Raw genomic sequence first — 22,665 nt, forward strand, 5'->3', positions numbered from 1 at the left:
GCTAACCCTGATGGCCTTGTTCTGCCTCAGCTGTCAGAGGCTGTAATGTTTCTGAATCCCATGGGGGGCGGAGGGGAAAGGGACTCAGTTCCCATTTTGGGGCTTCCCAGAGGCAACTGGTTGGCCACTGTGAGCACAGTGGACTGGACAAGAAGGGCCTGAACCAGTAGGTCTCTTCTTATGTTCTTAGAAATCATGACATTGGAACTCAGGGTGGTATTCAACTACGCTTTAGTCAGAGCAGACCCACTGAAATGAACGGGTCGAATGTCATCATGTCCGTTCATGTCAATGTTGAAGTCAGAGTAGCGAAATCGCAGCTAAGAAGCTCAAATGACTGAAACCCTTCTTTAGACATTAAGCCAATGTCCAGACTTTAGCATTCAAAAACTTTACTTGCAGAAACTTATTGTTATGGATGAATTAAAACATAATGTTTATTTACACACACACACACACACCATAGCTGCCAAGTACCCCGTTTTCCCCGGGAAACCCCCGTTTTTACTTACCTTTTCCCGGTGGTCCCCCGTATCACTTCGTCTCCCGTTTTTCTCCGTTATTTTCTCCTGCCAGCGGCCATTTTTTTTCTTTCCAATTTGCCCTTCTATGGGCATCAAAAATGGCTGCCGCCGGCTTTAAAAGTCGCATCTACGCATGTCTGGAAGTGCATAGATGCAACTTCCGGTGTCGGCGGCGGCCATTTTTGGTGCCCATAGAAGGGCAAAGTGACACCGGAAGATACATCGATGCAACTTCCGGTGGCACAAGGCTGCCGGTCCCAGATTCTGCAGTCCGGGACTCGGAAGGGAAGACACACACACACACACACACACATATTTAAAAAATTGTCCAGTTGCACCTTAGAGACCAACTAAGTTTGTTCTGCTAACTGGAAGGACAGATCATGAAGCTGAGGCTCCAATACTTTGGCCACATCATGAGAAGAGAAGACTCCCTGGAAAAGACCCTGATGTTGGGAAAGATTGAGGGCACAAGGAGAAGGGGACGACAGAGGACGAGATGGTTGGACAGTGTTCTCGAAGCTACCAACATGAGTCTGACCAAACTGCGGGAGGCGGTGCAAGACAGGAGTGCCTGGCGTGCTATGGTCCATGGGGTCACGAAGAGTCGGACACGACTAAACGACTAAACAACAACAACAAGTTTGTTCTTGGTATGAGCTTTCATGCACACTAAGAACAAACTTAGTTGGTCTCCAAAGTGCTACTGGACATTATACATATATATATATATATATATATATATATATATATATATATATATATGTATGTATATATGTATATGTATATATATTTCTACTGTGTCAGACCAACACGGCTACCTTCCTGAATCTATAATATTTACAGTCACATGGGCTTATGGTTTCTTCTTCTAACTTCCAAACAACTGTATTTTCCTGTTTCCAGAGCTCAGCACTTTCAGCCTTCTGTATCTCAGTTAGGTCCTGCCTTGCAGCTCCTAGGTGAGGGTTTCTAATTTTATCTTCTCCTGCAGCTTTGCTCTCTTTCTTCCAAGCAGAGAAGAAGCACTCTGACACTCTGTTCAACTTAGCAGTGTTCACAGTGGATTCTAAAACACAGTCATCTTGCTTCACATAAAATGGCGTCTCTCCTTCACTAGATACCTCCCATGTGACCAATGTTAGCCAATCACATGAGAACTGCTAAAGAACTCTCTGGAATTCAGTTACCAACCAATCAAATTTAAATACATGGTAATACATACAAGCATTTGCAATTTTGGTGAGTAACTTGAGTAAAACATAACTGATTACCTATTTACTCAGTGGGAGAGCACATGTTTTGCATGGGAGAAAGTCATAGGTTCAATTGTTGATGTCTGCAAGCAGAGGTGGGGAAGACTCCTGCTTTGAGAGCCTCTTCCTCTCAATGTCTGCTGAGGTAGATGGACCAGCGATCTGACTCTGGTATATAATGCAGCATCCTTTGTTCCTGTTACAGTGTCACTGTCAGAATCCATGCAGGAAAGCAATTCAAAATCTGGCCTTTGATTCATGTTGGTATGACAACAGTGTTTCTCCCCAGCAAGTCTCCGTACCTCCAAAGAAACGCCCACCCTGACTTCTATTCTAACCTTCCTATAACCATGTTTTCTTCTCTATAAATAAAGTATAGGTATGCAAACATTTCGCACCCATCTAAAGGCATTCAACAAATGTATGAAATCAATTCTAATTTTACGGCTGCCAATGGTCCCCTAGCATTCAATACCTTTGTTCATTCAGATTGCAGGGGAAGCAGAGCATATTGTGGAACATTATCTCGGAATCTGTCATTTTCAAAAGAGTGTGAATGAGAACAATCTTTAGCCTTGTTCAGGAATTTGCCGGACCATACGAGAGTTTAGAATGTGGAAGTGTGTGAGATTGGAAATAAAGTGTTGGGAATACAGCAGGGGGGGGGAAGGGTTCAGCAAAATTTAGATTGGGACAGAGCAGGAGTGGGGTGAGGGGGAATTGTATTAATTTTTATTGGTTGATAAAAAAAAATGGTCTGAATTTGGAATGTATTAAGGAGCTGGCTGAAATCTCTGGAGACACCGATTCCAAGGAAAGGGGGTAGACTTAGTTTTGTGGGTGGGAATAAAAAGGGGGTAAAAGAGTTTGTTAATTAACTTTGAACATTTTTGGGTGAAAGGGTAGAGAATATTGGGTAATAAAGGCAATGTGAAGTATGAAGAGTTAATGGTTAAAAAGAAGTTATAATTTGGAAGAAAGAATGTGAGTTTTGAGTTGGCAACTGCAACAATTAGTGAATTATTGAGAACTCAGGAAGGGGGGATGAGGAAGTCCGAAATGTTTAGACTTAGAGTTGAAAAGTATGATTATTAATGTGGGTATTTTTCTTTTATAAGTGAAGAACATTGAAGAAACAAGATCTGATGATATTGTTTTATATTTCTGTATTTTTCTTTATGTAAAATCCAATAAAAATAATTTTTTAAAAAATAGAATGTGGAGGTGTGGCAGGGGTGTGCACACAAGCAGCAACCCCAATGTACCTGGGCATTGGGGGTTTCTTTGCAGATCTTCATACGTTCAGCCCAAAGTCTGAAATGGTTTCTAAGCATGTTTTGTTGAGTAAGGCTAAGATGGAGTTCTCCATCTCAGGGAAGCCATTAAGACTTTGTACACACCATACTGTAAAAACACATGACTTCTCTCAAAGGATAATGGGAACTGTAGTTTGCTAAGGGGGATGTGAATGGTTGCACCATGGGGATAAAACTGCAGTTCCCATGATTCTTAGGGGGAGCCATGTGCTGCAACTACATTTCTTATCATCAGGAATTTCTTCCTGAGATTTAGTCAAAAATCTCATTTCTTGTGATTTGAATCCATTGATTGCTACCATGTGGTGGCCCTTCAGATATTTGAAGATGGCTACCATACCACCTCTCAGTCTTGTCTTCTTCAAGCTAAACATACCCAACGCCCTCATATGGTTAAGTGAATGCCTGAACAGGTGTCAGGGACTGGGCAGAGAAGGATTGGTGGAGACCGTCTCCCCAGCCTAACCCTTCCAGGGAGGAGGGAGAGGAAGGCAGTTTAGATTTACAACAGGGGTTTGTGGGAGGTCACAGCTCAGAGGCAGAAGGGGGGGGGAATGGGAAATAATGGGAGAGTGTTGGATTTTTTGAATAGTCAAGTTACTTTAGAGCCGGTCTAATGTAAATACTGTCTGTTTAAGAGAAACAGGTGCCGGTGTTTCTGTTAATTGCTCACAGGCGTGGGCTCTGCTTCTTGCATATAAGGCTCTGCCAAAAAGCCTTCTGTATCTCTTAGTTAGATCTTTCAGTTTGATTCATCTCTTAGTAGATCACTCTCTCAGTTGTTCTCAGTTTAAGTGATTCCAAGTTGAATCTTAGTATGATTGCTTAGTTATAATGCTAGTTTGCTGTTAATTCTTGGGTAGTTTAATGGGAGTTATGTGGGAGTTTGTGGGAGGTTTGGAATGGGTTGAAGGTTGGAATGTTGCTAAGAGAGAAAGCATTTATCTTTAGTTTAAAGTCTCTTTAGAGTCAGTTTGTTTTTCAGTTAAAGAAACCCAACACTTTGTATTTTCATCTGCATACTTTTACAAGTGTGCAGCTACTAAGGGATTTCATATAAGGGAGATTAATTCCCTATGCTCTTGGTGGTGTTTTCTTAGCCAGGTCGACTTCTGACTGTGTATACTCTGCGTGAAGCATACTTTAAAGGGCCACTGGAAACTGGGATATACCATTTAGGTTAAACAAGTTTCAATACTCAGTTCTCTCCAATATTATTCTTATCATATATATTATTTTCCAATAGGAGGAGGAGGAGGAGGAGGCAGCAGAGGGGCGACAGCCGACAGATATGGTGTCTTTAGAAAGCATTCCAGGCCCCCCTCTCCCAGAACCCAGCAAGCCTTGAAAATAGGAGAGCAAAGAGTTCAAAGACAGAGGGCATGTAGCAGCACCCGTAGAAGTGATGAATGAGGAAGTGGGAGAGACGGGGAGGTGGAGATTTACTCGAGAAAATGCCATTATCTAAGAGGCTGGATTCTATAGCCTCTCCCTGTCATTGCTGAATAAAAAGGGACAGTATGACACCTTCCCTTGTCTTTATACTTTCCTGGGCAACCAGCTGGGAGTCGCTGACAGCATCCTGACAACAGACCTTTTGTCTAAATTCATTCTGCATTGGCCTGCCTTCTCGGATCTGAGACTGAGCAGAAATCACGTGTACCCAGGGGCGGAGGAAGGAGGGTGCGGTGGGTGGCGTTCTGCCCCGGGTGTCACCACTGAGGGGGTGACAAAATACTGGGTGGCACTCACCACGGGGCCTACAGGACGCCTGAGCCACGCGTCTCTCCTGGGAGAGATGCAGTGGCTTGGGCGTGGGCACGCTCTGTGCTGCCCAAATGTTCTGCCTGCTGCCTCCCCCCTATCTGTAGGGCAGCTGAGTGGGAGGAAGCAGGCAGACTCTGGAGGCCCCACGGTGTGCCCCACCCTCGCCTTGCCCCTATGGGCGGCTCACCCTGCACCTGGGCGTGCCGCCCCAGGTGCCCAAGCGGCTTCCTCCGCTGCTGGGTGTGCCAACTTGTGGGAGTTGGTGTGTCTTTGGCCCCTTCAATCTTCGTTGGAAAGTCATAGGTTGTGTATCCTAGTGTTGTGTATCACAGCTTCAGCAATCAGATCCTACAGAGTGTTTGGCCTTACAGTGGTACCTCGCAAGATGAAATTAATTCGTTCCACGAGTCATTTCGTATCACGAAATTTTGTCTTGCAAAGCGCGGTTTCCCATAGGAAGGCATTGAAATTTAATCAATGCGTTCCTATGGACAAAAAAAGAGAGCAAAAAAAAAAAGCAAAAAAAAAAAAGGTGCCGACTCACCCGCCACGGCCGGATGTTTTTAAGGCTCTTCCCATCGCGAAGCGGGCGGGCGGCGGTGGGGAGGCGCGGATGAGGCCTGCTGCTGGCTGTGCTGCCCACCCGGGCCAGACGGAGGGTCAGCCGGCGGCAGCAGCAGCTTCACTTCCTGTCGCGAAGCAGGCGCGTGGCAGTGGGGAGGCGCAGACGAGGCCTGCTGCCGGCTGTGCTGCCCACCCGGGCCAGCCGGAGGGCCAGCCGGTGGCGGCGGAGGCGGCGGCTTCACTTCCCGTCGCCGTCGGAATCCAAACCGCAGCCTCCTCTGGAGCGCAGGGTGGTGAGGCTACTTCGTCTTGCGAAGCACGGCCATAGGCAACATCGTTTTGCGAGTCTTCACAAAAATCGCAAAACGCTTTTGTCTTGCGATTTTTTCGTTGCGAAGTGCCACTGTATCTAGATGATGCGGCAATGTGTGCACGGCTCTTGCATGTTGTTACATGCACATGACGCATGCCAGGACTCCTCAATCTTGGGGGCAGCCAGGTGTCTCTGGCAGAAATTGGTGGTGTTCACTTATCCATCCCATGTCCGGAATCAGTATTTATTGTTTTGGTTGCTTTACGTCTGAAAATGGTGTGGAACTGATTACTTCCCCTACTCCTAATTTGTATTGCATTTCCTTTGCAATGAATGGGTTGAATAGCACAATGATGATGTGGTCAATTACATAAGTGATGTAAGTTTTGAAATTTTGCCACAGCAGACTACGAGGTGGGCGGGAGGCAAATTGCAGCAGAACAGCAACAGGGCTGTGTGTTACTAATACAGGGTGAAATGGGAGGTGATGCCTTTTTGCATCTCTTAGGAGCGTTAGATTTTTTTTAAAAAAAATTAAATAAAAAGTGCTTCTAGGTTTTCCTCAGTCCTCAGTCCCCCTTTGTTCATCAGTCCAGCAGCGTGGGAGAGGAGATGAAATCCATGTTGTTGTTGTTGTTTTAAAAAAGAGATTAGCTTTCGGAGGGATGTGTTTGTGTGTGGGAACATAAACTGTTTTTGACAGTTTTGATCGCAGGAGCAGGTACCTCCGAAGACCCTAAACGAGGGAAGCATGCTTTGCAAATGCAGAGGAGTAACAACAGTTGGCTGAGGGAAAAAGGAAAAGGTTGGGATGCATGCGGAGTGGGGGAGAAGTCAGCATTTTAGCATGCATTCACAGTTATCGCTGTTTCCATGGCAACATCTCCACGGAATAAAGTAGGCTCTCCTTTCTTTCGAAGAGGGGAAGCAGAGTTTGAAATGGATATACTTCACATACCCCCCCCCCCCAACAACAAATCCACAACAAGTCTTGAGTGCTCCCTGATCTCCCGTGTAAGTGTCATTATATTTTTGTAGTTTAAAAAGCTGTTTCTTTGAGACTCCCCAGTCAAAGAAAGTGTTTTCTTTTTTTAAAAAAGATGCTTTTGCTTCTTATTTGCCCATTGAATTTCCACAAAGCCCTGAATAGTGTGCCTCCTAGCTCTTTCATCCTTTTCTTCTTCTTCTTCATTTTGTTCTGGACTTGACAGCCTTCTGGCATTAAATCTCTCTCCCTCCACCCCATTTTCGAGTGCATTCTCCTCTTGTTTACACTGCTGGGAGTTGCAAGAAATCTCCCTGAATTCTGAACTTACCCAATGTGAGAGGGATCAAAAGCTGTTTAATGGGTTGTGTGAAAACTTGCAGGAATCTTTTGTAATTGCCTAAGTCAGGAGTGGTAAACCTCAGACTTGGGGTGTGTATGTGTGAAATGTGGCCCCCAGCGGACATGCCCCAAGCAATACCTTCTCTGCTCAATGCACATCTTGACTGCTTTTGCTTTTGCCTGACTGAAATGTCTCACTGAACTGCATTAATGCCTGCTCCCCACTTTTGCATTATTAGTATAATTTTCTTTTAATTCTTTTTCACAATAATCTTCATATCAAATCATAGAATCATAGAATCATAGAGTTGGAAGAGACCACAAGGGCCATCCAGTCCAACCCCCTGCCAAGCAGGAAACACTATCAAAGCATTCCTGACAGATGGCTGTCAAGCCTCTGCTTAAAGACCTCCAAAGAAGGAGACTCCACCACACTCCTTGGCAGCAAATTCCACTGCCGAACAGCTCTTACTGTCAGGAAGTTCTTCCTAATGTTTAGGTGGAATTTTCTTTCTTGTAGTTTGAATCCGTTGCTCCGTGTCCGCTTCTCTGGAGCAGCAGAAAACAATATTTCTCCCTCCTCTATATGACATCCTTTTATATATTTGAACATGGCTATCATATCACCCCTTAACCTTCTCTTCTCCAGGCTAAACATACCCAGCTCCCTAAGCCGTTCCTCATAAGGCATCGTTTCCAGGCCTTTGACCATTTTCGTTGCCCTCTTCTGGACACGTTCCAGCTTGTCAATATCCTTCTTGAACTGTGGTGCCCAGAACTGGACACAGTACTCCAGGTGAGGTCTGACCAGAGCAGAATACAGTGGTACTTCCCTTGATCTAGATGCTATACTCCTATTGATGCAGCCCAGAATTGCATTGGCTTTTTTAGCTGCTGCATCACACTGCTGACTCATGTCAAGTTTGTGCAAATAGTTGCATTGCTTCTTAAATTGACTTCCCACCTCCACTTCTGCAGTGTTTATCCTCAAACCTTTTCTGCTACAGTATATCTTTATCTATTACAAAACAGATAAAATCTCCGTTGCAATTATTTTATCATTTCCCTTCTGCTTCTTTTATCTCAAATCCTGCCCACAATTTCATTTGACTATAGTATTTTTTTTAAAGTCTTCTATATAAAAAAAAATCATCATTTTTATCTCTTAATATCACTGTCAGATTTGCCATTTCTGCATAGTCCATCACTTTCAAAAGCCACTCTTCCTTTGCTGCAACCTGCTCTCCTTTCCATTTCTGTGCATTTAATGTATTTTTAATCTGTGTTGGAAGCCACCCATAGTGGCTAGGGAAACCCAGACAGACAGGCGGGGTACAAATAATAAATTATTATTATTATTTTCTAGCTGTGGTTGTCACATACATAAATAGTTTTGCCATCTTCTTTGGAACCCTTGTCCTTATTATGCCTGCAAGGAGAGTTACCTGGAGGAGTGTCTGAAGTCCAGCTCTGAGGGCCTTCTGGCAGTTCCCTCACGGCGAGAAGTGAGGTTACAGGGAACCAGGCAGAGGGCCTTCTTGGTAGTGGCGCCCTCTCTGTGAAACGCCCTCCCATCAGATGTCAAAGAAATAAACAACTACCAGACTTTTAGAAGACATCTAAAGGCAGCCCTGTTTAGGGAAGTTTTTAATGTTTGATGTTTTGTCGTGCTTTTCATATTCTGTTGGGAGCCGCCCAGAGTGGCTGGGAAAACCCAGCCAGATAGGCGGGGTATAAATAACAAGTTGTTGTTGTTGTTGTTGTTGTTGTTGTTGTTGTTGTTGTTGTTGTTGTTGTTGTTGTTGTTGTTGTCTTTTGGGAAGATCCCACTCCCTGCTTTTCAGTCATCAATCCTATGCACAAGAAGCTGGTGCAAAGCATATTGGTGTAGGTTAACTTGGCATTAAAGGTAAAGGTAAAGGGACCCCTGACCATTAGGTCCAGTTGTGAGGGACTCTGGGGTTGCGCGCTTATCTCGCATTATTGGCCAAGGGAGCCGGGCGTATAGCTTCTGGGTCATGTGGCCAGCATGACAAAGCCACTTCTGGCGAACCAGAGCAGCACACGGAAACGCCATTTACATTCCCGCTGTAGCGGTTCCTATTTATCTACTTGCATTTTGACATGCTTTCGAACTGCTAGGTTGGCAGGAGCTGGGACCGAGCAACGAGAGCTCACCCCGTCACAGGGATTCGAACCGCCAACCTTCTGATCAGCAAGCCCTAGGCTCAGTGGTTTAACGCACAGCGCCACCTGGTGTAACTTGGCATTAAGTTACACCAGATAGATCAAAACCCTGTTCAGCGGTGGGGCAGCTGCTGCCCTGCCTAAGCCTGCCGAAAGGAAAACAAGCCAGGCCACGTGACTGAGCTGAAAGGGCTTAGGATCCAGCCTAATTCTTCTCTTGAGGGTCCCATCTGAGTCACACCCCTGGAATTCCCCCTTTGCACTGACGGAGGAAGAGGAGTGCGGGGGGAGTGCCCCGCCCCCGGCAACTCGATCCTGGCAGGGTGCCTTCGTGGGTGCCCCCCCCACCCGTGCTGGGCGCCCCGCCCCTAGGATACACACCAACCCAGTCCCCACCTGCTCTCTGCCCCACTGCCTGAGCATAAAGCTCCGCCATTGCCCCTTTGCCAGGGATTTACAGCAGCCCAGGCTGAGGCAGGGTGAGCAAGTTAAACCAGTGTATCTTCAGCTGACTCAGAGTTGGGGACTTAACAGCGACTGAGCTAGAGATCTTCTGCTCATCCTAAACTGCTCATCCCAACAGATCTTGCCATAGAATTGCCCCCCTTTTTTAAAAAAAGCAATAATTTTTTATTTGCAGATTTATCACGGGAAAGAAAGAAGGAAACAAAACGAGACGAGAAGAAAAAAGAAGGAAATAGATAGCAACAATAATAACCAAATAATATAACAATAGACCACCAATCCACATTGCGGGTACAGTTCAGGAATTTTAAGCTGATATCAGCCCTGCAGTTGCGCACACGGGTATCAACACAAAATTGATGCCCATTTGAAATATGCTTGAGTGTAGCCTGGTCAGAGGACCATTGCAAAAAAATAAAATTAAAAAAATGGTGGGTGTTTATCTTTCCAAGCTTGAAGTGTAAGTCTCTTAGCCACCATAAGAGCTCACAAAATCCATTTTTTGTTGTGCAGCCATTAATCCCCATACTACAGGAATATAGTTTAAAAGTACACGGACACTTGCAAATATCACGGATTTCCCCAGTACAACATTTCTGTACAGTGGAACCTCGGTTTATGCCTACCTCCGTTTACGAACGCCTCCGTTTACGAATGCCGCGGACCCGGAAGTGTTTACATCCGGGTTCCGCAGCGTCAGATGCGCAGACGCGATCTGCGCAGCATGCGCGTGCGCAGAAGCACTCTATCGGTGCTTCACGCATGCGCAGAAGTGTGCCTTCGGCGCCCAAATGCCTCAGCGAGCGAACGCCTCCGCGGAACGGATTGTGTTCGCAAGCCGAGGTACCACTGTAACTGATTCAGACCAAACAGAATTCACCAAGCCACGTCACGTGTCTCAAAAGAGGCGTTCTCAGCATTCAAACTCCAGCGCCTGTCTGTAATAGACAGTACATATCTATGCAAACATTGTGGAGTCCAATATACTCGATATATTAACACCTTTTCTTTATATGGATGAAGAATGGAAGCCTCTGACATGTGCATGACTGCAATACAGGTCCCTCCCTCACATGTGTGTCATCATCACGCACATGACCTCTGGAACATGCACCGTTTTCTGAGCCGAAAGGGAGTAGGGCAGGGGAGGAATAGGGTGGCTTGGGGTGGGGTGGGGTGGGGTGGGAGCAGGCCAAGGCAGGGGTGGACTGGACTGGGACTTCTGTGTGTCCCACGGGTGTATGGGGTAGCCAGGAATGGAACCCCCACTTAAGCAGGGATTCCCCTGTAAGTGGTACCTCGGGTTGCAAACACTTTGGGTTACAAACGCTTCAGGTTACAGACTCCGCTAACCTGGAAGTACTACCTCGGGTTAAGAACTTTACCTCAGGATGAGAACATAAATCATGCGGTGGCAGCGGGAGGCTCCATTAGCTAAAGTGGTACCTCAGGTTAAGAATGGTTTCAAGGGGTCAAAAAAAGAGAGATGTACCCTGCTATATTAGAAGCAAAAAAAACCTTGTTTTGATGAATCGGAAGAGCCACAAAAAGATTCCACTGAGCACATGGATTGATAATATGGACAGGTTAGCTACATACGAACGAATTGCATGTTGACACAAAATAAAAATGGATAATAATGAAGAAATCTTGAACGAATATTTAAGTGATAAGGCGGATAGTGGTGGGAAGTAGGGGAAGGAAAGAGAGGTGGGAAAATATTGTTAAAAAGGTGACTAATTATTATATGAAACGACAAATATGATAGAGACTATGAATAAAATAAGGAAAAAGGTAACTAAGATAAATAACTGTGCAGAAGTACCCAGTTAATATATAATGCAGCAAGTATAATTGGAGGTCAAAGGAAAGTAGAAATAATGTAAATAGTAGAAAGAGAAATGTGTTTGTATTAGTATGAGTGTTTGAATTTGTATGTTTTGTGATTGTATCTGTGTATGTATGTTTACTTTACTCTTTTCTTATCTTTTCCTTTTTCCTTGATTGCTTTTTTGTAAATCTTCATTTTAATCATTTTAATCAATAAAGACTTTATTTTTTTAAAAGGTGTAGTCATAGGTATATCAGTGTATTCAAATCTTAATTGTCAAATTGTGTTATTATTGTTATTATGGTTTATGTTGTACAGTATGTTTCTTTTGTGGTTGTTGTATTGAAAAAATGATTAATTTTTATTTTATTTTATTTAAAAGAACGGTTTCAGGTTAAGAACGGACTTCCGGAACAAATTAAGTTCTTAACCAGAGGTACCACTGTATAGCCTACTATACAAAAGTGAAAATTGCATTCTGTTGCTCCGCCCACTTTTGCCTGTGGCCACACGCACCATTGGCATGCAAACGACTACACCCCTGTGAGATTGCCCACAAAGCAATGGGCTGGGGCAGCACCACTAACCAGAACTCTAGTCAGTCACGTCACTGGGAGGTTGAAGGAGAGGGGGGTAGGAGATAGCAAGGTCAGCGCAGTGCAAATGCACCCGACTGGCTCTGTGAGTGCGTTTGCACCATGCTGTCCTCACTGCAGCTTTGCCCAGTAATCAGCATAAGGAAGTCTTATGGGGCTTCGGGAAAATGTCTGGGCAAGAATGGGGCAGAAGCCTATGGTGTGGTGGCACAGTTCACCTGAGCTCTGGTTGGTTGCAGTAATGTCTTAAGGGTATCCAGCACCATGGTTCAATAATCCTCTGGCGCCCCCCCCCCACAGCGGCAGTAGCGCGTGGCTAAGGGGCGGAGATGGAAGATGGCGGAGCCTGGACTGCACGCACCACCTTGCAGGGGGCTGGCCTGGGAGTAGAGCCCATCTCCCGCAGAGGGGGCTGCTTGGCCTCCCGCCCTGGACCGGCCCCTCCGGGTGCTCCGGGACGCGACAGTGGCGCGACAGTGGCGCGCGGTCATTGAGCTTCCTCCATGAAGCAGAATCAGCGAGACTCCTGCCTAGAGTGGCAGCAGGCGCGTGGTGGGGGGTGCCGGCAGCAGCTGCTCCCAGACACCAGCTGTTCGGCGCCCCTTCCGCGCCCCTGGTGGCCAGGCGCCTTGTGCCACCCAGCCCAGGCATATGCAACCAACCAGAGCTCAGGTGAACTGTGCCACCACACCATCGGCTTCTGCCCAATCCTTGCCCAGACATTTTCCCGAAGCCCCATAAGACTTCCTTATTTGGAACAGCATAGAATGTAGACCCTCCAAATATTGGCATACAATCCTCATTAGACCTCACCGCTGGCTGTGCTAGTTGAGACTGATGGGAGTTAGAATCCAACAACACTGCAGGAGGTTAGACCAGATCATTCTTGGGATCCCTTCCAACTCTACCCTACTATGACTTTAGAGGATCACAGGTTCTCCATCTCTGATTTAACGGAGTCATAAAAGCCATACTATGACCCCCCCCCAAAGCTGGCTACAATAGGCAGTGCTTAATCTACAACACAGTAGACAGTGTTTTATATTTTATCCTGTTGGTTCTGTTTTCAGCGTTGCCACATAGCTTGAGGCCCTAAGATTGGATTTTTAAAAAACAATAATCAAAATGACACACTTTACAAAACAAAAATCTCAGCTCTCTACCAAACAGGTTAATTGGGACTATCTTTCATAATAAAAAGCAAAAACTTTCTCTAGCGACAAAGGATGCTAAATGAATCGACATTTCCCTTGAGAATACTCAGACTCCTTTCTTGTCTGTTAAGGTATAGAGTTAATTGATTCATTTCTAAAATCTTGGCTCTGGGGGAAAGTTGGAGGGACTTTCCTGTTTGCAGAAAGAAGTTGCTGACATGTGTGCTTATGTTTCCACTCTTTTAGCTCTAAACATTTCAAGCTTGATGGCCATAAGCAATTTGGCACACATTAGACTTGGAATATTACATCAGGAAAATGCCTGACATGTCCGGGTTTCCGGGTGTAAAAATGGCGTCAGGGGGGGATTTTGCCAAATTGGCAAAATGTCAGGGAAAACCTGGATGTAAAAGCAGTGGGAACAGCTCCAAAAGCTGAAAATCACTATTTTGTGGAGAGGTTTCCCCAATAAAGCTCGACTATATTGGTTCAAAGCTCAACAACAAATTTTCAAAAAGTAAACTTTCAAAAAAGTTTACTTTTTGAAATATGGCAACCCTAGTGGCACACATAGAAACCCCATCTGCAAAAACAAACGAACCCATGCTTATTCCATCACAGAGCCAAATACTGAGAGACAGTGTGGTGTAGCAGTTAGAACATTGGGCTAGTACAGGTTTCCCAAACTTGGATCTCCAGCTGCCTTGGGACTACAGTTCCCATCATTCCTGACCACTGGTCCTGTTAGCTAGAGATGATGGGAGTTGAGCCCCCAAAACAGCTGGAGAACCAAGTTTGGGAAACCCTGGTCTAGCATCTTGGAAGACCAGAGCTCACTGGGTGGTCTTGGGCCAGTCACCATCTCTCAGCCTAACCTACCTCACAGGGTTATTTTGAGGATAAAAATGGAGAGGGTGGAAAGGCTTGAGCTCCTCTGAGTCAAAGTTTGAAGGAGCAGGGGTTGGGAAAATTTGCCCCCTGTTTGCCTCATTGATTCATCCTGCTCCTCTTGCCCCGCTCCCACCTTTGCCTGTTTTGAAGTCACACACACAGGGGTGTGTGTGTGTGTGTGTGTGTGTGATTTTTGTGTGTGAATCTTCCTAAGTAATATAATGCACACCATTATTATTATTATTATTATTATTATTATTATTATTATTATTATTTGTATACTGCCCTATACCCACAGGTCCCAGGGCAGTTACAACATTGGGTTACATCCCATTGCTTGATATCACATATGCACTTTGGTTAGTGGCAAACTTCTTTGGACTGGTCATGTTGTGTGGATGCCTGTTGATAGTCTTCCAAAGCAGCTACTCTATTCCAAACTTAAAAATGGAAAGCGTAATGTTGGTGGTCAAGAAAAGGGGTTTAAAGACTGTCTCAAGGCAAATCTTTAAAAATGTAGTATGAACACTGACAACTGGGGAACACTGGCCTGCGGGCGCTCCAGTCGGAGAACAGGCTTTACCAAAGGTGTCATGGGCTTTTTGAGGACACTCGAACTCAGGACGCAAGGGAGAAACGTGCTAAGAGGAAGGCACGCTTGGCAAATCCACACCGTGATCAATTCCCACTCAGAAATCAATGACCCCACTGTGGATCCAGAATTGGCCTCCTTAGTTACTTACGGACTCATTGTTAAAACCGTGTTTATGGAAGACAATCTTACTCAGCTATGAGTGATCGCAGGAGGAGGAGGAGGAGGAGGAGGAGGAGGAGGAGGAGGAGGAGGAGGAGGAGGAGGAGTGCTCAGGGCTATACTTCCCATCTGAGGCTACAACCCCTCTTAAACCTTGCAAAGTGCCCATCTTTGCTGAAGGATCAGCTTTTGGTTTATCCGCTTTCATGGTGAGGCAAAGAGGCTACCAAAGATAACAAACTGGTACAAGTGGGATTCCCAACAAAACGATGCATTATGGAGTTCTTCCCTTCAGGATTCCAGCCAATTTTCCCTTCCACGCATCTTCCCCCCTCCCCACCCAAGAAAGCTAGTTAGCATACCATAGCCATTGAGTAACTTAGTCCTCATTGGCCTATTTTGGGGGGTTCCACCTTTGTAGGGTTTCTTTCCTTTTTGTACTTACTTAAACCTTAGCGTTCCCCCAGTCCTGCGGAGAATGCTGCCTTGTGCATGTGTTTCTATTTTGGCTACATAAACTTGTAGCCTGATCACCAGAAGCAGAGAGAATTAGGTAAAAATCACATTTATAGAACTCCGTCTCCTTCCTCCAATCAGCTGCCACTTACCTGCTGGCGTTCAGGCTGTCTGTTTACCCAGGTGTTTGTGTGTGGCTGCCTGGATTGTAAACCAGCTGACAAAATGGATTTTGCTGCTGCTTTAATCTTTTGGTCGTTTGCGTTTTGACATATTATAGTCCCCAATTGCTTCTTGGAGAGCACATTGCATTTTCAATATGCTGTAAGTCACTAGCAGAACTACGCTTGGGAAACGGGCATCTCCAGTTAGAAGGATCTCATGCATCAGTGCTGGTGGGGGAAGACCCCTTGATAGAAATGACGGGGAGCAGGGGTGGAGGATGGGGGGTGCGGTAGATGCGGTCTGCCCCAGGTGTCATGACGGGGGGGGGGGGTTGACAAAATGCTGGGCGGCACTCACCGCGCCGCCTGCAGTGCGCCTGAGCCATGTGTCTCTCCTGGGCTCCACACTGCCCAAACGGTCTGCCCACTGCCTCCCCCCCCCCAGCTGTAGGGCGGCTGAGTGGGAGGAGGCAGGCAGACTCTGGAGGCCTCCCTGACTGGGAGCCCTTGCCACTCAAGATACAGGGGCCTGAGCTAGGACCATCGAAATCTGCCTTATATTGCATCAGACCAATAGCCTGTCTAGTTCAGTGTGTCCTACACTAGCCGGCAGTGGTACAATCCCTCAGGGGACAATCCCTACCTAGCGATGCCAGGGATTGAACCTGGAATATTCTGCATGCAAAGAAATGCTCTACCGCAAGGGATGGCTGAATGTGTCAATTTCAGCTTCTCATTTTTCCAGCCTTGACTTTCCACATGTTTGCGATTTGAAAAACAAACTCTTCATGAAAACTCGTCAACCTTTTAGTGCAAATTTCTCCAAACATTTTTGTACGCAATTTTCCATAACACACAGCTTTTTTTTGCATTACAGCTTCCCCTAATAAAGTGCATTTTTGTATGCCACTTTCACTAATCTTTGCATTTCTGTGCAGACTTTACCAATGCATGTGCTTTTTTTTTTTTTGAAGCATCACTGAGCTGGAGAACTGCTCCGCAAAATTTGGAGGAGTGCAAATATCAATGAATGCCAGCATTTTGGTTCGCATATTGCTTTGGTGAATGTAAATTAGGTTTTAAATGCAAACTGAATCTAACTTCTCTCCCACCTCAACTTACTAGTGAGCTATGAGCTTTCACGAAGGTAGATTAAGGCAGCTCCGCATGCCAATACAAATATGCAGAAAAACACAGCTATTCATCTGAAGAAGTATCTGAAGAAGTGTGCATGCACACAAAAGCTCATACCAATGACGAACTTAGTTGGTCTCTAAGGTGCTACTGGGAGAAAAGCAATGACAAACCTAGACAGCATCTTAAAAAGCAGAGACATCACCTTGCCGACAAAAGTCCGTATAGTTAAAGCTATGGTTTTCCCAGTAGTGATGTATGGAAGTGAGAGCTGGACCATAAAGAAGGCTGACCGCCGAAGAATTGATGCTTTTGAATTATGGTGCTGGAGGAGACTCTTGAGAGTCCCATGGACTGCTAGAAGATCAAACTTATCCATTCTTAAGGAAATTAGCCCTGAGTGCTCCCTGGAAGGACAGATCGTGAAGCTGAGGCTCCAATACTTTGGCCACCTCATGAGAAGAGAAGAATCCTTGGAAAAGACCCTGATGTTGGGAAAGATTGAGGGCACTAGGAGAAGGGGACGACAGAGGACAAGATGGTTGGACAGTGTTCTCGAAGCTACGAACATGAGTTTGACCAAACTGCGGGAGGCAGTGCAAGACAGGAGTGCCTGGCGTGCTATGGTCCATGGGGTCACGAAGAGTCGGACACGACTAAACGACTAAACAACAACAAAGGTGCTACTGGAAGGAATTTTTTTGTTTTGTTTTGTTTCGACAGCTATTCGTGGCATTCTGGTGCACAAAGAGACTTAAAGGTACGGTTTCTCCTCTGCATAACCCAGCAGAAACAGATTCCCACCTCCCTGTGCCTACCTGCCACGAGGAAAAGAAAGAGGCTGGGCTGAGTAGGTTTGGGTCGCTAGGGTGCCTTCCTCCCATGTACTCATCCGTGCAGATGTCGCAGCTCTCGGCGTCTCGCCAGTCCCAGTAGGGGATGGTGAAGTTCTCGTTTCCAGTGAGCTTTTGGATCTCATGTTCCCACATGAGCAAGAAAAGACGGTGCCACGGCAGGAAGCCCGGAGCCTCGTGGGCAAAATCGATATCCCGCCACACATTGGTGCCTCCAAGGAGTGTGTCGCGAGAGACGTAATAGTGCATCCATACGAAGAGGTCGTACAGATTGATGTCTCGGAACATGGGCGTCGAGCCATTGTTCATCTGGGCGTACGTCCCGGTGGCAATGACAAAATCCCTGCTGGTGGTATGCTTGGCTAGGTTGAGGTAGGCAAGGAACTGGTTCTTTTCCCTGGTGCTGAGCTGGAAGATGTCTTTCCTCACCCTCAGCTTCCTCTCTGTGCAATTGGGACCGGCAAAGTTGAACTTGCAGTCGGCGCAGCTGAATCCCATGAAGTTCCCGGAGCATTGGCATGTCCGGTTGTAAAACACGGCGGGCCAGTCTTCCCGGTCATCCACTCCGGAGAAGGGAAACTGAGGGCCGAGAGGGGCGTCTGAAAGTAGGATCTCGCGGCAGGATCCCCTACCTGAAAGCTCCCCGCAAGGGGAACCATCTCCAGACCAAATGGGACAGCATTCCTTGCTCAACAAGCTGTCGGCATTGGCACATGCCCGAGGGAACTGGCCAGAACTGAAGGGCAGAATACCCAGGAAGATGCCAACGCTAAAGAGAGACATCTTCATTCAGCAGCAGACCTAGAGCCCAGCAGTTTAGGCAGCTGGCAAGGAATAAGCTTCTGTCCCTACACTTTCAGAGCCCTGAGAAATTTCCCCGACATCTCTCCAGAATATCATCCAGTCTCACTTCCATCTATCCCTCCCCCTCCCCTCAACTTTCTGTAATCTGATTATCACATGTCCTGGGCTCCGTCCAAGGAACTCTCACTCCCCTTCCCCCTTCGGCTCCAGTTAATATAGAGACTTACTATGAGAATCTCATCTTCTGCCTAGCACATGATCGCTTTTGATGTACCAGCAGCACAAAGGGTGGAAGCCTTGGTCACACACAGGAACTTGGGTGCTTGGTATAATGCCTCATGGGGTTTCTGTGCGGAAGGAGGAGGATCGAGGGCTGGGTAAGGCTGCGGTGGGTGGGTAAGGAAATCCCACAGAGCTTGGTGCAATTGCTGAGCAAGCCCAGCGCAGCAAATCTGCAAATTGGTAAAGAAAACTGGCCTGGAGTTCCTCAGTCATGCCATTTAGAGAAAGGCCTGATTTTGTGCATTTTCTAGACATAAAGAAATATGCATAAAACCATCCCATAAAAAAAGGAGGAGGAATAGAAGGCATAAATAGGGAACATTGACATTTGGGTTCTCCATTTGAATTTAGCTTGCTGAACAAAGGAGCACACTTTCATAAAAGACCATGCACTCCTGCACAAACTTGCTCTGAAGTTCGGCTCATCCTCTAAGGCGCTTCTCCAGATGCTTGTTCCTGTTGGAGATGCCAAGAGTGGCAGCTGGAGAAACTTGGTGCCCAAGTTGTGGAATGATCTCTCAGTGAAGGCTTCCTAATGCCAATGCTTATGTCTTTTAGACATAGGTGCTGGGTTGGGGCTGGGGGCCGGGTGCTCCAGCCCCCACAACATTCCCTATGAAGGGGCTGGGCACCCACAATTTTTGGGAACGGATGCTGTGCGTGCCACGCGGGCATGCATGCCTGACATCACCACACCCGCCAATCTGCACATCCAAAGTCAAATGCGCATGTATGCACATGCTGGCAGGCATGTTAATAAAATAGTAGTAGTAGTAGTAGTAATAATAATAATAATAATAATAATAATAATAATAATAATAATAATACCCCACCCATCTGGCTGGGTTTTCCCAGCCATTCTGGGCGGCTTCCAACAAAACATTAAAATACAAGCCAGCCTGCTTTTAGATGCCAAGCAAAGTCTCTCTATCATAATAATCATCACTATCATACCTGCTTAACTGCTATTTTAACAAAGGTTCATTCTGCATTAAAAATCAATAAAAAATAAAGAAGTACTAAAATTAGTTTGCATCAAGAGTTAGGCTACTCCACCTCTTTTATTCCATTTTTAGAGGCATATTTAATATGCTGTGATTTCTAGATTTATATACGCAACCTCCCCTACCTGTAGATGAGTTTTTCAGCTTGCATTTTGCTCAATCTACTGGAATGAGGTTCAGGACCTTATTATGGCTGCTTTCATGGGCGTAGCCAAGGGGGGGCAGGGGGGGCAGCTGTCCCCCCTAAATCAATAAAAATTCTTAGCAAACTGAGGTTCTGCCTCCCCTACAAATGGCCTGCCCTCCCCCCTAACAAAAATCCTGGCTTCGAAAGACAAGTCCAATATCTGGGTCTGCTTCTACCACCTGCCGAGGTGCTGAGAAGCACCGTTCTCTGCTTTGGGGAATAGGGGGTCCAGGTGAAAAAAAGAAGGCATGGTTCCTGCATCTTCGATTGTTGTGAACAAGAGAGAATGTTGGCAGCCAGCTACCTCTGCTGCAATTTCAGAGCTGCAGGAGCACTGCCCCCACCCTTCTATTCTTTCGCATCGAGCCACCTGATTTATGATACACCAAAACAGGAGATCATTTGCAAAAGGCCCCATGGCTCAAATACGATGGGAAAGACCTGAGCGCTAAAGCATTCTCTAGACTGTGAACTTTCTGCCTGAAAAATGTTGCCTTTCCGCAGGAATCAAGGGGTCGTCATATGATGGTTCTGAGTAGCACGCGGCTCCTTAATCCCCTTGGCTTCAGGAAACACAGACAGATTATCACAGGGTCTTTGTGCCTGCTTCAAGCTCCCCAAACTAGGCTGCTTTCTCTCTCTTTCTCCCCCAACATACACTTTAAAAAGTTGACTCGAACTGCAATCACTCTTGCTGCACTATTTCGTTCTGCATGCTGGCTTAACCATTAGAAAACCTGAAGACCTTTGCCACTCATCGAATCCTGAACATAAAGTGGAAGGAAAAACCAGAGATTGCTCATTTGTGGGGCAATTACCCAGTCGGCTACTTGACAAAGGTCAAAATGTAGGACACTGTCCCACAACACAGGGAGACAGACATGTCCTCTGTGCCTTTTTGGGCTGCTCTAAAATTGCAGAAATGCAACTCTAGGACATTATTGCGGTCAAACCAACAATTCATGTTTGGCCAGATAGGCACATGAAGGTGCTGAGGCTCATAGAGCTTTCCTGAAAAATTTGCTAGAGAGAACTCTGTGAGGTAACTTCCTTTGTCTGCCTGGGCAGGAAGCTGTAACACTACATCCTTCCTTCCTGGGCGCCCCTCTGTTTCTTCATCATACCTCCAAGCAGACCACACATGCCATGCCTGAGCTCTGCAGCTCAGACACTATTTCTTAATTTGCTTTTTGTACTTTTGTAACTTAGATAGTAGCCATAAACGTGCTTTCATTTTGCTACTGTCATCGCTGCTTCAAGACCTAGATTATGTAAGTAAATGCTACTTTTACTTCTTCACAAAACACTGTGTGAGTGATTGTGGTTTTGAAGAGAAAAGGGATAATACCAGGAAAACCCAGCCTGCCTTAAAGCATCCTGGATTGTTGTTTCTAGAAGGTTAAATCAACCTTGTCTTAACTTCCAAGTTTAAGCTGCAGAGGATGGTACTCTGCTGATCTCACTAACATGAGCAAGGAAAGATAATAGCTAAGTAATATATCCTCTCCTAGTGTCTTAATTCGTTCCTACAAACAGGCACAGCTTCCCACACAGCATCTCCATGCCAGAAGGGCTGTACCTATTGGGATTCTCCTTGTGTAAAAGAGAGGGTGGGGAACCTTTAACCCTCCAGATCAGGCATCCCCAAACTGCGGCCCTCCAGATGTTTTGGCCTACAACTCCCATGATCCCTAGCTAACAGGACCAATGGTCAGGGAAGATGGGAACTGTAGTCCAAAACATCTGGAGGGCCAAAGTTTGGGGATGCCTGCTCCAGATGTTATTGTTGGACTCCAACTCCCAGCAGCACCAGCAACAGGGCCATTGGTAAGGGATGATGGGTCTTGTTGTCCAGTACCATCTGGAAGGCTACAGATTTTCTATCACTTTTGCACTTTTCCAATCTTAAGCTCAGTTCTCCACATTTCAGCATGAAATTCTCCTAATACACACATTTTTGTATGCGGTATTTTCCAGTAGGCGAACACATTTTTGCAACGCCATGCATTTTCCTAACAGCATGCATTTTTATGCATTGTTTTCACTAATATATGGATTACACAAACACCAGTACAGTCATACCTTGGTTTTCAAATAGCTTCGTTCTTGAACGTTTTGGCTCCCAAACGCCGCAAACCCGGAAATGAGTCTTCCGGTTTGCAAACTATTTTGGAAGCTGAATGTCTGACGGGGCTTCCGTGGCTTCTGATTGGCTGCAGGAGCTTCCTGCAGCCAATCAGAAGCTGCGCTTTGGTTTCCAAATGTTTTGGAAGTCAAACGGACTTCCGGAACAGATTCCGTTCAACTTCCAGGGTATGACCATATATGCATTTTTATGCACTGCAAAAGTGTGTATTCTGAAGGATGTCTCTGCTTCGATTCACATCTTGTTTCAGAAAGCATGAAAGAGATACGGTCACCTTTAAATGTGAGCTGAAATCAAATTTCTCTGCCATCCCAATCTGTTGGATATCTGCCTGTCACTCAACTGTTAAAGGCAATAGTGGGAATATAACCCCTTAAGTCACACACCCACTTCTTGTTTTAATTCTTTGCAGCTGAAAAAAAAATCAGATTTTTCTGAAGTTTCATAAAATTGATTAATTGATCACTTAATCAGTTCCAACAGCTTGGCTAATCAGGTAAGAAAAATAACTTCAATTTGTAGGCAGCCCTAATTATCACATTAGTGTGTGTTATTATAATTAGAATCTGGATGCTAAGCTTCCACTTGAGCAGAAAGTGGAAGGTCAAGTGACCAAAATAACCCTTATACATCTCTAATCTTTGCTTTTTTCTTGGAGTGGAAGAATTTACCCTTTTGATTGGCTTATT

General features: G+C 45.7%; 1 protein-coding gene across 1 annotated transcript in view; it reads right to left on the reverse strand.

Annotated features, from left to right (window-relative positions):
• TYR (tyrosinase) overlaps positions 1 to 18,508 on the reverse strand; it is a 63,782-nt gene extending 45,274 nt beyond the window's left edge. The window contains exon 1 of the mRNA XM_035116603.3: positions 17,518 to 18,508. Coding sequence (XP_034972494.1) covers positions 17,518 to 18,342 — 825 coding nt within the window. The 5' untranslated portion in view covers positions 18,343 to 18,508. The remainder of the gene's footprint in view (positions 1 to 17,517) is intronic.
• Positions 18,509 to 22,665: the final 4,157 nt, after the last annotated feature.

The sequence above is a fragment of the Zootoca vivipara genome, chromosome 4, assembly GCF_965207765.1.
Source record: "Zootoca vivipara chromosome 4, rZooViv2.hap1.1, whole genome shotgun sequence".
Lineage (NCBI taxonomy): Eukaryota > Metazoa > Chordata > Lepidosauria > Squamata > Lacertidae > Zootoca > Zootoca vivipara.